General features: G+C 44.5%; 1 protein-coding gene across 1 annotated transcript; it reads left to right on the plus strand.

Annotated features, from left to right (window-relative positions):
• The first annotated feature begins 47 nt into the window (after nucleotides 1-47).
• Hars1 (histidyl-tRNA synthetase 1) lies at nucleotides 48-13,323 on the plus strand. The gene is made up of 13 exons (XM_090331379.1): nucleotides 48-195; nucleotides 459-548; nucleotides 5,118-5,237; nucleotides 6,872-6,967; nucleotides 7,603-7,728; nucleotides 8,917-9,024; nucleotides 9,177-9,275; nucleotides 9,500-9,593; nucleotides 9,713-9,840; nucleotides 9,927-10,169; nucleotides 11,723-11,839; nucleotides 12,038-12,184; nucleotides 12,891-13,323. The coding sequence occupies exons 1-13, from the start codon at nucleotides 106-108 to the stop codon at nucleotides 12,960-12,962; spliced, it is 1,530 nt and encodes a 509-aa protein (XP_090187505.1). The 5' UTR covers nucleotides 48-105; the 3' UTR covers nucleotides 12,963-13,323.
• Nucleotides 13,324-13,542: the final 219 nt, after the last annotated feature.

Genomic DNA, 13,542 nt, shown 5'->3' on the forward strand with positions numbered 1-13,542 from the left:
CTCTAGGCGTGGAAACCCGAGACTCGATCGCCGGAAGTCATCCAGACTCAGGCTACGTTTACCGGAGCCGGTCTGCGAGGCAGGCAGCTCCAGGTGGCTGGCAGAATGGCAGACCGTGCAGAGCTCGAGGAACTGGTGCGGCTTCAGGGAGAGCGCGTGCGCGGCCTCAAGCAGCAAAAGGCCAGCGCCGATCAGGTTCGACCAAAGAGACAGGGCAAGGACATAAAGCGGGCAAGTGTGGCCAGAGGATGACGTTGTGGAGGATGGGACTGGGCTGGTAGTAGAGAGGATGGGCTGGGATGGGGAGATAGCCAGGGCGGAACCGGAGAGAAGGGTGCCTGGGCCTAAGCCGAAAGACCTGCCCCAGTTACTGACATGGGAGAAATATCGAATGAATGACCGGAGAGGAGAGGGACGACTAATGGTTAGCCTAGCTGGGTTTTTTTTCCCCCCAACAGATCGAGGAGGAGGTGGCAAAACTCCTGAAACTGAAGGCACAGCTGGGCCCTGATGAAAGCAAACAAAAGTTTGTGCTCAAAACACCCAAGGTAATATTATTTTCCTATCAGGGGACTCTGAGAGTCCTAAGCTACTCAAAAGGGTGGATAGAATCTGCTCTAGTGAACTAGATTATTGAGGAGGATCTGAAGTATTGCAGAGGAAACAATAATTGCTCTGGGTACTGGGCTGGATTGAATTCTACTTGAGTCATTTTGGAATGGCAAAGTGATGACTGAAAGGAGGCCAGCTGGGTGCTCAGCCTGCTGCTGTACTGTTTTTATTCAGTAACATGTCATTGAGTGCTTACTGCTATATCCCTAGTAGAGTACAAAGTTCTAATTATCCCATGCTGGACACTGCAGCCTGCCTTCATATATCTTCCTTTCTACTGAAAGAGAAGACTTTAGGAGAGATCATGCCAGTCCTGAATTGTAAATTGTAAATTGTGGTCAGTGTTAGAAAGAAATGGACAGGGATGATCAGAAAAGTGAGTGCTAGAGAGGCTGAGAAAGCCTCACCTAGAAGTAGTACACTATAAACCTCTGAGATGGATACAGATAGCCAGAGAAAGAGTATGAGGAAGATGGGTCCATAGAATGTAGAAACCCTGAAACAAGAAGGAATGTTGGTACTTTGATAGTCTCTAGGAACTAGAGGAGGATCTATATATAACCCATTAAAGAGGAAAAGTAGAGTGAAATGAAGATAGACATTTCCTAACTCATCTCCAAGATTTCACTCCAGGTGTCATTTTCTACAGGTTCTATAAACAGAAGTATTTATCCCCTTATATGGGTTCCCTTGGTCCTTCATACATACCTTCATCATTGTGATGACTATGTGTGTGCCAGTTCTGGGGCTTAAACTCAGGGCGTAGGTGCAGTTCCTGAGCTTTTTTTGCTCAAGGATAGCATACTACTCTACCACTTGAGCTTCTGGCTTCTCTGGTGTTTAATTGGAGATAAGGATTTCACAGACTGTCCTGTCCAGCTTCTAGAATAGCAAAGGTTCCAGGCATAATCCACTGATACTCAGCTAAAACAGGTTTTTTTGTTTTGTTTTGGTTTGGTTTTTACATAGGTCATAGGGCTTGAATTCTGGGCCTGGCGCTGTCTATTTTTATTTTTGGCCAGTCCTGGTCTTGGGCTTAGGGTCTGAGCACTGTCCTTAGGTTTTCTCAAGGCTAGAGCTCTACCACTTGAGCCATAACACTACTTCTGTTTTTTTTCTATGTATGTGGTACCAAGGAATCGAACTCAGGTCTTTTTGCATGCTAGGAAAGCAATCTAGCACTAGGCCAAACTCCCTTCCCCCCCCATTTTTTTTTTTTTTTTTTGCCAGTCCTGGGCTTGAGCTCAGGGCCTGAGCACTGTCCTTGGACTTTCTTAAGGCTAGAGCTCTACCATTTGAGCCTTAGCACTAATTCCAGCTTTTTACTATGTATGTGGTACCAAGGGATCAAACCCGGGTCTTCGTGCATGCTAGGCAAGCACTCTACCACTAGGCCAAACTCCCGGTCCCACCAAAATTATTTTTATAAAAATATATAATTTGATCCCTGGTGCATGGCACAGTGGCTTATGCCTGTGATCCCAGCTACTCAGGAGCCCGGGATCTCAGGATCAAGGTTCAAAGCCAGCCTGGGCACTAAAGAACCTGAGACTCTTATCTCGAATTAACCTCTAGAAAATGGGAAGTGGGGCTTGGCTCAAGGGTAGGGCAGTAACCTTGAACCAAAGAACTTAGGGACAATGCCCTGGCCCAGGGTTAAGGTGGTAGCCTTAAGCTGAAAGGCTCAGGGACAGCATCCAGCCCTAGTTCAAGCCCATGACCCACCCAAAAAAATTATATATAATATATATATATGTATATATATTTTATATATATATATATATATATGTAATTTGGGGCCACAAGCATGGCCTAGTGGTATCATGCATGAAGCCCTGGGCTCAATTCCCTGAAACCACATACATAGAAAAAAGCCAGAAGTGGCAGCGTGGCTCAAGTGTCAGAGTGCTGGCTTTGAGCAAAAAGTGTCCATGGATATAGTGCCCAGGCCCTGAGTTCAAGCCCCGGGACTGGCCAAAAAAATAAAGGGGGGTGGGGGGGCCGGAGTTTGGCCTAGTGGTAGAGTGCTTGACTAGCATGCATGAAGACCCGGGTCAATTCCTCAGTACCACATACATAGAAGTGGTGGGGCTCTTGCCTTGAGAAAAGCCCAAGGACAGTGCTCAGGCCCTGAGTTGAAGCCACAAGACTGGCAAAAAAAGTATGTGGTTTGCTTTTTTCACTGTGTTAACATTTGCACTGAAGGTGCAATAGTTATGATGCACTAGTAATTGGAACTACTGCCTTAACACAAATCAAGACTGGTCTTAAACTGTATTAACCAATACAGTTGTTGCTCAGTATCCTGGAGATTGGTTCCAAGACCTCCTATAGATAACGAAAAGTTACTCAAGTTCCTTCCATAAAATGATGTAGTATTTGCATATAATATTTGCATATGGCACATCTCCCATATACTTTTTTTCCAGGAGTGGGGCAGGGGGTCAGTCTGGGGCTTTAACTCTGCCTAGATGCTATACCTGGGTTTGTTTTTACCACTCTCGGGACTTGAACACAGGGCCTGGGCACTGTCCCTAAGCCTATTTTACCCAGGGCTAGCATTACACTACTTGAGCCACAGCACTACTTCTGGCTTTTTCTATTTAGGTGATGCTGAGGAGTTGAATCCAGGGCTTTATGGGAGTGTGTGTGTGTGTATGTGTGTGTGTGTGTGTGTATGTGTGTGTGTAGATATAGATATAGATATAGATATGCATACATATGTATAGACATATATTATATAATATTTTATAGCTTTAGTTTCTAGTAGCAAATATTTTGATATTTTGGACTTACAGTAAGACCATAAAGAGGTCCTAACCAAAGACTTTAGAGTAGCTTGTAAAAACCAAGACTAAAAGATCTGACCTGCGAAGAGAACAAAGTTGTTCTGCCACAGATTTGGTATGAGGCATAAACTAAAGACTTCTCAACATCTTCCAATTTATCTGTACAGTGTTTCTGCCTAGCCTGGACCCTGAGTTCAAGCCTCACAACCTACAGCAAAAAAAAAAAAAGAGAGAGAGAAATAGAAAGTAAATTTGAGGGCTGGGAGTTTAGCCTAGTGGTAGAGTGTCTACATAGCATGCACGAAGACCTGGGTTTGATTCCTCAGTACCACATGCATAGAAAAAAGCCAGAAATGGTGCTGTAGCTCAAGTGGTAGAGCTCTAGCCTTGAGAAAGCCCAAGGATAGTGCCCAGGCCCTGAGTTCAAGGGCCAGGACTGGCAAAAAAAAAAAAAAGAAAGAAAGAAAGTAAATTTGATTATCAATATATTTGCATGTATGTAAATATAATGAGGCTCCCTTATATCATTAATTTATACAAATAAGAAAAAATATGCTAGGAAACAAAAATTACTAGCTGTGCAAGGTGGCTCAGGTGGCTCATGCCTATAATCCTAGCTATTCAGGAGACTGAGATCTGAGGATCGTGGTTCAAAGCTAACAATTTTCTCATTCATTGCTATGTACACAGCCTACAGAGTCAAGAAAAGCACAAAAGGACCCGAGACTCTTATCTCTAGTTAACCTCTAGAAAACTCAAGTAGGGTTTAGCTCCAGGGTAGGATGGTAGCCTTGAGCTGAAGAGCTCAGGCCCAGAGTTCAAGCTCCATGACCAAAAAAACCCCAAAAACCAAAAAACAAGAATCATACCTAACCCATGTATTTTTGTGTATTTGAAAGTGATTGTCTGCGTCCTGTGCCCTGGCTGTTGATAGTGCAGGAACAGGAACTGCTAAAGGCCGTTTCCCCATGTTTTGGGAGGTCTATACCATCCCTGATGCTTTCCTGTGTGTCTTCCTATCTTACCAGTTCTACTGCCTCTCAGGACCTGGTGCTGGGGCTTATGGGAACGAAGTAGAAGCAGGGTTTGGTTTTGCGGAGCTCTTACATGATTTCTCTTTTTTTTTTGCCAGTCCTGGGGACTGACCTCAGGGCTCAGGGCCTGAGCACTGCCCTTGGGCTTTCCTCAAGGCCAGAGCTCTACCACTTGAGCCACAGCGCCACTTCTGGCTTTTCTATGTATGTGGTACCAAGGAATCAAACCCTGGTCTTCGTGCATGCTAGGCAAGCACTCTACTACTAGGCCAAACTCCTGGTCCTCTTGCATGATTTCTAAAGCCATGCAAATGTGTCCTCTTCAATGAAAGTTGTGACTGGAGTGCTGGTCTTTAATAGCACACAACAGGAATGCTTAAAACCTGCCCGCAATCCAGATAACCAGCCCCATGTCCCTCACCCCAGGCCTGAAATGACTAGTAAACTCTTTTTCCCTTGGGGGGAGAATCAAACCTACAAGGGAATATGATTTAGAAGGCAAGTGAGTATAGGAATCATTAAGGAACGGTTTGTATTGGTCTTACTATTCAGTGGCCTGTGAGAAAAATCTTTGCTTTGCTTTGCTTTCCTCATTGGTGAAAACAAAATTATATGTTTTCAGAACCTCATATTGTCTGGTTTACATGTCTTCCTTGGTTCTTTGGTTAATTTTGACTCGAAGGGCACAAGAGACTACAGTCCCAGGCATATGGCAGTTCGGGAGAAGGTGTTTGACATAATCATCCAGTGCTTCAAACGCCATGGTGCAGAAGTGATTGATACACCTGTGTTTGAACTGAAGGTGAGCAATGGGTAAGAAGAAGCTGCATGATGGAAGAGTAAAGCTAGGAAACCAAAATGGATAGCAGGAGACTTTGAGGTTACTAGAGATTAGGACTTCATCCGAGGAACAGGGCAAGCAAGGTACAAACAGTTCAGCCAACCAGTGTACAAATGTTTCTGGTCTTACACTTGAAATGTATGAATCAGAACACTGATTAGATTACTGAGAACATTCAGACTTAAATTTTATCAATGTGAGGGAGTAGTGCAGTGGCTCAAGTGGTAGAGCTCTAGCCTTGAGCTGAAAGCTCAGGGACAGTGCCCAGACCCAGAGGTCAAGCCCTGTGACTAACAACCACCACAAAAAGATCTACTAATGTGATAAATGAAATGTGTTCTCATCTGTTGAAAACTTCATGGGGCACAGATTACTCTATTAGCATTAAGACATTCTGCTTTGGCTTTTGACATTGTTCAGATTGCAAATATTAACGCATACACATGTGCGCGCGTGCGTGCACATGCATAAAAAACACTTATGTTTGCTGGTCTATAATGCACTCGCAGATGCTTATTCTCAAGAAACAATAACCAAAACCAGAAAAGGTTATGTATTTCAATTAAAATGTTCTGGAAATTTTGTTCTAAATTGGAATGACCCAGCCATTTCAAAGGATAACATTAGTGAGAAAATAAGCACAGAGCTTCTCATTGGAATAGTATACAACTTTAAAAAGCAATAAGTAACTGTAAGTGCTCTATACATAACCTCCATAATAACAATTTAAAAAATAAAATAGGGGCCGGGAGTTTGGCCTAGTGGTTAAAGTGCTTGCCTACCATGCATGAAGACCCGGGTTCGATTCCTCGGTACCACATACATAGAAAAAAGCCAGAAGTGGTGCTGAGGCTCAAGTGGTAGAGCTCTAGCCTTGAGAAAGTCCAAGGACAGTGTTCAGGCCCTGAGCTCAAGCCCAGGACTGGCAAAAATAAAAATATTAATAAAAATAAAATAAAATAAATGTTAAGAAAACAGTGTTGGGCTGGGAGTTGGCCTCGTAGTAGAGTGCTTGCCTAGCATGCATGAAGACCTGGGTTCGATTCCTCAGTACCACATACATAGAAAAAAGGCAGAAGCGGTGCTGTGGCTCAAGTGATAGAGCTCTAGCCTTGAGAAAGCCCAAGCCCAAGGACAGTGCTCAGGCCCTGCGCCCAAGCCCAGAATTGGCAAAAAAAAAAAAATTACCAAGACATGAGAAAGGGTATCAATGTATGATGAATTAATGCACCTTCTATCTGGCAAATATTATGTAACCCTTCTATTAATTACAATAAAAATATATGAAAAAAAATTAAAGAAAGCAGTGTTTACTCTTACAAAATGAATATTAGCAGAAAATCATCAAAAAGTTGATGTTTACTTTGGTTGTCAGTGCATCAATCATGCAAGCATAGGGATTAAAAACAAAGGAATCTAGACAAATTGAAATTAGGAATATTAGGATAGTGGATGTTGTTTTTTGGGTTTTTTTCATAATGTTCTTTTAGGAGATGGGAATGTAGCCGAATAGCAGAGTGCTTGCCTGGGTCTATCCTTAGCACCACAAAAAAGGTTAGGTTTGTTGTCATCACAGTTCTTTATGATCTCTCTAGGAAACACTGACTGGAAAATATGGAGAAGATTCGAAGCTTATTTATGACCTGAAGGACCAGGGTGGGGAGCTGCTGTCCCTCCGTTATGATCTCACTGTATCTTTATAACCTTCAGCTCTTGGTCCTCACGGAGCTGGGGCTTTTATTTAGAGATAGACAGACATAGGTAGGATTAAACAAAAAGCCTTTGGCAGCTAGGGAATTCTTTCTATAAACTAGGATGACACAGGCTAAACAGAGCATAACCTTAGAAATCTTCTGAATCCTGAGTGAGACCTTACTTTTCTGTCAGTGAACGAAGTTCTCTTTGAGGAAAATCACATTTCCTTTGCGTGTAAGCTACATAGAGGATCAGTCAGGGATTCCACCTGGGCTCATTTCCTGCTTTGTGTCAATCTGCCCAAGTAAAATACTACCAAAGAGGAAGGGGGCCTTGTTCTTTTTCCAGGGGGGTGGGGTACACAGGGACTCCACCTTGGGTATCTGCTGCCTTATGCTCACTGACAGGCACCCTACCACCTGAGCCAAGCCTGTAACCTACAAGGCCTTGATCTTTTTTAAGGCTTCCATTCCCCCTGTGGTAGTGCAGTTGATTCTCTACTTTCAGAAATGGTGTTAGTCTTCTGGGTGGTGGTTTTTTTCAACCAGGGAGGATTTAAACCACAGCTTCTGTAGTTGATAATTTCCAAATAGCAATAGGAAAGGCGTTTTCCTTAGCTCTCTGTCATCAGGTTCCTTTTGCTCGGTATTTGGCAATGAATAAACTGAGCAACATTAAACGTTACCACATAGCAAAAGTATATCGACGGGATAATCCAGCCATGACCAGAGGCCGATACCGGGAATTCTACCAGTGTGTGAGTGTTGAAAAACTGGGGCAGGGTGGGTAATCCAGACCCTCTCTCAAGTCAATGCAATCTGTCAAGTATTGTGGTATCCTGAGTAAAGTGAATGTCCCCAGATAATGCACTTGGATTTTGATGTTTTTATGTACATTTCATAATGAAGAGAAAATGTCCCCTATTTTAAATATTCAACAGATGAAAAGATCATAGAGGTAGAATAAACTGTACTGGGTCAGTGCTTTTTTTTTTTTTTTGGCACAATGAGAACTTCTTTTAATATGAAAACGCCTTCTCTATGAGGATTAAGCCTTCCAGACATCACGCTGTGTATTAATTGAAGCAACATCTGGGTCAGCGCTTTTTTCCCCCTAGTCGTGGGACTTGAACTCAGCCTGGGTGCCATCCCTAAGCTCTTGAACTCAAGGCTAGTGATCTACCACTTGAACCACAGCACCACTTCCGGTTTTCTGGTGGTTAATTGGAGATAATAGTCTCACAGATTTTCTTTTCTTTTCTTTTCTTTTTTTTGCCAGTCCTAGGCTTGAACTTGGAGCCTGAGCACTGTCCTTGGGCTTTCTCAAGGCTAGAGCCCTACCATTTCAGCTACAGCACCACTTCTGGCTTTTTTCTATGTATGTGGTACCGAGCAATAGAACCTAGGTCTTCGTGCATGCTAGGCAAGCACTTTTACCACTAGGCCAAACTTCCAACCCCAAAAGCCTCACAGATTTTTATGCCCAGCCTGGCTTTGAACTGTGATCCTCAGATCTCAGCCTCCTGAGTAGCTAGGATTACAGGCGTGAGCCACCAGTGCCCACTGAACCAGCTGGTTCAGTGCTTTTTATATGAAACTGTAATGGTAGGATCACAACAGAAGATAGATGAGAAAATTCCATGTGAGACAGCAAATCATCCAGACCGGTGGCAGGAGTTCTAGTGGATGGGAAAAAAATAGCAAAGAAATAAGTTGGAGGAATTAAGAAAGAAGATAGTGAAGGAAATAGAGTCCCATAGAAAGGCTGCTAGGACTGGTGAGAAGCTGAAAAATGCTAGAGTTTTCCTCTAAGCTGATTATCACAGGGAATGAAGTGGGGAAGTCTTATGCTTCAGTGCAAACAGACAGCAGGACTCTTCAAAACAGAAATTCCTTTTTAATATAGTTCAACCCTTGAGGGCCTCTATCTGTCCCTTTCCCTGCAGGATTTCGACATTGCAGGACAATTTGACCCTATGATCCCTGACGCAGAATGCCTAAAAATCATGTGTGAGATCCTGAGTTCACTTCAGATAGGCAACTTTGTGGTCAAGGTCAGAGCTGAATGGGGTTGGGAGGGCAAGGCAGGGCCGGGCCTCTCATTGTCTCGAGAAAGTCTTGTGTAAAGAAACCAGTAGCCCAAGTAACCAAGACTGTTGAGGCTATTAGAGAGATCCCTACCTCACTAAGCCTTGGGTCCCCACAGGTAAATGACCGGCGCATCCTAGATGGGATGTTTGCCATCTGTGGTGTTCCAGATAGCAAGTTCCGTACCATCTGTTCCTCCGTGGACAAGCTGGACAAGGTAATGACCCAAACGCTGAGTCGTCTTTTTCCCAGATCCCACCCCTCCTTGAGCAATGGGGAACAAGAGTAGACGTGCCTACCTCTATGCCCACGGGAGGATTAGCTCCAGCATGTAGGTGGAAAAGCAACTTCTGCTTTTAAGACTGTTCTCAAAGAAGGTGTCACATCTGCGCTCTGCTGGGGATCCTAGCCAGACATCATAACTAGTGTCTGTCTGCCTAGGTATCCTGGGAAGAAGTGAAGAATGAGATGGTGGGAGAGAAGGGGCTTGCACCCGAGGTGGCTGACCGCATAGGAGACTATGTTCAGCAGCATGGTAAGGAACAGGCTGCCCTCAGTCCTAATGTTGAATCTGTGGGGTGTGTGTGTGTGTATTCACATAGGCATGTACTTGCATGCAGTCCAGGCAAAAGGGTAAGCCAATCTGCCTCCCAGGTGGGGTGTCCCTGGTGGAAGAGCTGCTCCAAGATCCTAAACTGTCTCAAAACAAGCAGGCCTTAGAGGGCCTGGGAGACCTGAAGCTGCTGTTTGAGTACCTGACACTGTTTGGCATTGATGACAAGGTGAGTCAAAATAGAAGCCTTGTGGGATCTTTGGGACTTTGGATCCATGATCCTAATCTAGTACTGATCACATCCTGTCTCTACAGATCTCTTTCGACCTGAGCCTTGCTCGAGGGCTAGACTATTATACGGGGGTGATCTATGAGGCTGTGCTGCTACAGACCCCAGCCCAGTCAGGGGAAGAGCCCCTGAGTGTGGGCAGCGTGGCTGCTGGAGGGCGCTATGATGGACTAGTGGGCATGTTTGACCCTAAAGGGCGCAAGGTACCATGTGTGGGAGTCAGTATTGGAGTGGAGCGCATCTTCTCCATTGTGGAACAAAGATTGGAGGTAGGTCCTGGGAGTGGGATCTTAGAGCTGTCAGGAATCTATGCTGGTGTATCCAAGACCCAGATTATCCTCATGACAAAATAACATACTCCTATGTGACAGGCACTGTGCGTTGTGCTCTTCTTTTCTCTCTTTTTTTTTTTTTTTTTTTTTTTGTCAGGATGGGGCTTGAACTCTGGACTTGGGCCACTTCTGGTTTTCTAGTCACTAATTGCAGATAAGAGTTTCACAGTCTTTAGTGCCTGGGCTGGGTTTGAACCTCGATCCTCAGATCTCAGCCTCCTGTGTAGGTAGGATTACAGGCATGAGCCACCGCGCCCAAATGCTTTGTGCTTTTCGTGCATTAGCTAATATAATTCTGAAGTTTTTAGATGAGAGTGCTAAAACACTAAAATAATAAAATTAAAAATTTTTGCCCTAAATCATGGAACTTGTAATGGCAGAGTCACACTGCAAAATCAGAAAGTAAACTCCCTTAAATCTTTCTCCATACTACTCTGTAATGCTATCAGTAGAACTGTGTCTGAGGTCCTAGGATTCCTTGTGTTTATGTTGACTCGCTAGCACCTGGAATAATAATAGTAAGGAAGCTCCAGAAGGCTCAAGCCTTTCTTACTGATGCTGCTTTTAAATGGCTGTTTGTGCTTGATTCTTAGGAATACTCTGAAAACCTTTCCAACATTTCTGCTCTTTAAAGTGTATACTTCTCATGCTTCCCAGCTGGGGTCATGGTTCCAATAGGCATCTTTGAAAACAATATTGCAGAAAAAGTCAAGATCAAGGGCTGGGAGTTTGGCCTAGTAGAGTGCTTGCCTAACATGCATGAAGGCCTGGGTTCCATTCCTCAGTGTACCACATACCTAGAAAAAGCCGGAAGTGCTGTGTCTCAAGTGGTAGAGCTCTAGCCTTGAGAAAGCCCAAGGACAGTGCCCAGGCCCTGAGTTCAAGCCCCAGGATTAACAACAACAACAAAAAGATCAAGGAGCTGCAGCAATCTACCTTGTCCTCATCCACATATACCTACATATATGGTCAGATTATTTGAGATAAACTTGAGTTTACCTTTGTCATTGCCAGAGAATGTTTATTCTCATAATCACACGCACACGTGCACACACACACACACACGTCAGTTAACTTCATGTTTTTTTGGTTTTGGGGGGTTTTTTTGTTGTTGTTTTTTAGTTTGGGGTTTTGTTTTTGTTTTTGTTTTTTTTGGCAGTCCTGGGCTTGATCTCAAGGCCTGAGCACTGTTCTTGGACTTTCTCAAGGCTAGAGCTCTACCATTTGAGCCTCAGCACCACTTCCAGCTTTTTTCTAAGTATGTAGTACCGAGGAATCTAACCCAGTCTTTGTGCATGCTAGGCAAGCACTCTACCACTAAGCTAAACTCCCAGCCCAACTTCATGTTACCTTAACCCCAATTGCTAAATGAGAACACAGGTAAGCTTCCCTGGTGGCATCCACTGAGTTGAGCTTAGTCTCGGAATCCTGACTAGAGCCTTCCCTATTTGCTCCTGGGGAATGTCCCTGACTTACCGCTCTTTCCCCAGGCTTTGGAAGAGAAAGTACGAACCACAGAGACACAGGTGCTTGTAGCATCTGCACAGAAGAAGCTGCTGGAGGAGAGATTAAAACTTGTCTCAGAGCTGTGGGATGCTGGGATCAAGGTACAGGAAGGAGGCAAGCCCTGGGGTGGCAGCAAACTTGAGAGTGATAGGCACAAACTGAATAAACCTCACCCTTGGTATGTTCTGACATTACTTTTTGAACTAGATTTAAGAGCAAGATGCTAGCTTGGGCCCCCAGGAAGTTGTCCCTGAGGATAGCAGGGAACAGCCCTCATCTTCTGCCCTGGTCCCTTGCAGGCTGAACTGCTCTACAAGAAGAACCCGAAGTTACTGAACCAGTTGCAGTACTGTGAGGAAACAGGCATCCCACTGGTGGCCATAATTGGCGAGCAGGAGCTCAAGGATGGAGTCATCAAGCTCCGTTCAGTGGCTAGCAGAGAAGAGGTGAGAATTCAAACAAGAAGGCTAAGGGACAAGGAGAATACCTCCCTGGCAGCCCTATTCCCATTTGAGACCTGAGCAAACGCCTGACATCCATAGAGTGCTAACTTGTAAAGAACCTAAGGCTCACATGTGTAATCCTAGCTACTCAGTCTTATCTTCAATAAACTACCAGAAAACAGGAAGTGGTGCTGTGGCTCAAAGTGGTAGATGCTAGCCTTGAGTGAAAAAGCTCAGGGACCTGAGTTCATGCCTTGAGCTAAAGCCCCAGAACTGACCCTGATCCTGACCCCCCACCCCCCCCCAAAAGAAAAAAGAACCTAAGGTTTAACCTGTCACAGTGATCATTAAGATCTTTAATCTCAGGCTAGGAATGTAGTTTAGTGGTGCATGAAGCCTTAGGTTCCATTCCTCAATACCACATGATCAGACTGCTAGCCTTGAGCAAAAAGAAGCTCAACGATAGTGCCCAGGCCCTGAGTTCAAGTCCCAGAGCCAGCACCAAAAAAAAAAAAAAAAAAAAAGGCCTTTAATCTCAAGAGCTATCTGTGCCCTGGCTTCTCCAAGATTTACTACCTATTGTGGAGTGTCTGATTGGGTTCCTGTTACCATGGGAGCTAAACATAATACCTAAAATAGGTAGCATTCAAGGAGGAGTGGAGTGGAAGATGCTCATGTTCATACTTCCTTCTCCTCCCATCCTGGTCAGGTGGATGTCAGAAGAGAAGACCTCGTGGAAGAGATCAGAAGGAGAACAAACAAGTCCCCCTGCATCTGCTGAATTGAGCAACCTGTCAACAGAAGTAGAACTGGCTAAAGCTAAAACAAAACTACATATGTACTCCCAACAGCTTGGCATACTTCATGTTTCAGCAGAACATTTGAAGAGTTGGTGGAACAAAATCTTCTTTGTTTGTGATATGATTATCTTATTGATAATCACTGCCAAAAATGGCCGGGACTATGCCTATATGTTTAAAACTACATACCACTTTCTATAGAAGGCCCAGTCACTGCCTCTGAAATTTCTGGGATGGACCTAAGGTGGCCCTGCCCAGGACCCCACATCAGATGGAGCAAATGACTACCCACAACGTATCGCCAAAGGTCCAATAAAATGACAATAAAATGACTCAACTGTTGGTGCTCGTCTGTGTCACTCAATGACTAGCTCTTCTTTCCTCACCAGAACCCCGGCCATTCATTTAGACCACTTTAAGCGGTGGAAAAGAGAAAAAACACAGAACCGCCGCCCACCCATCTTTTGCGGGTGGGGGGGGCGGGGGTGTGAATGGCGCCGCCAGGAAAGCGTACTCCATCCCAAGCCACTCTTCAGGAGTAGGGCTTTTCTCTGACTGGCC

Source organism: Megascapheus bottae, chromosome 4, assembly GCF_031878675.1.
Source record: "Megascapheus bottae isolate mThoBot1 chromosome 4, mThoBot2.hap1, whole genome shotgun sequence".
In the NCBI taxonomy this organism is placed as follows: Eukaryota; Metazoa; Chordata; class Mammalia; order Rodentia; family Geomyidae; genus Megascapheus; species Megascapheus bottae.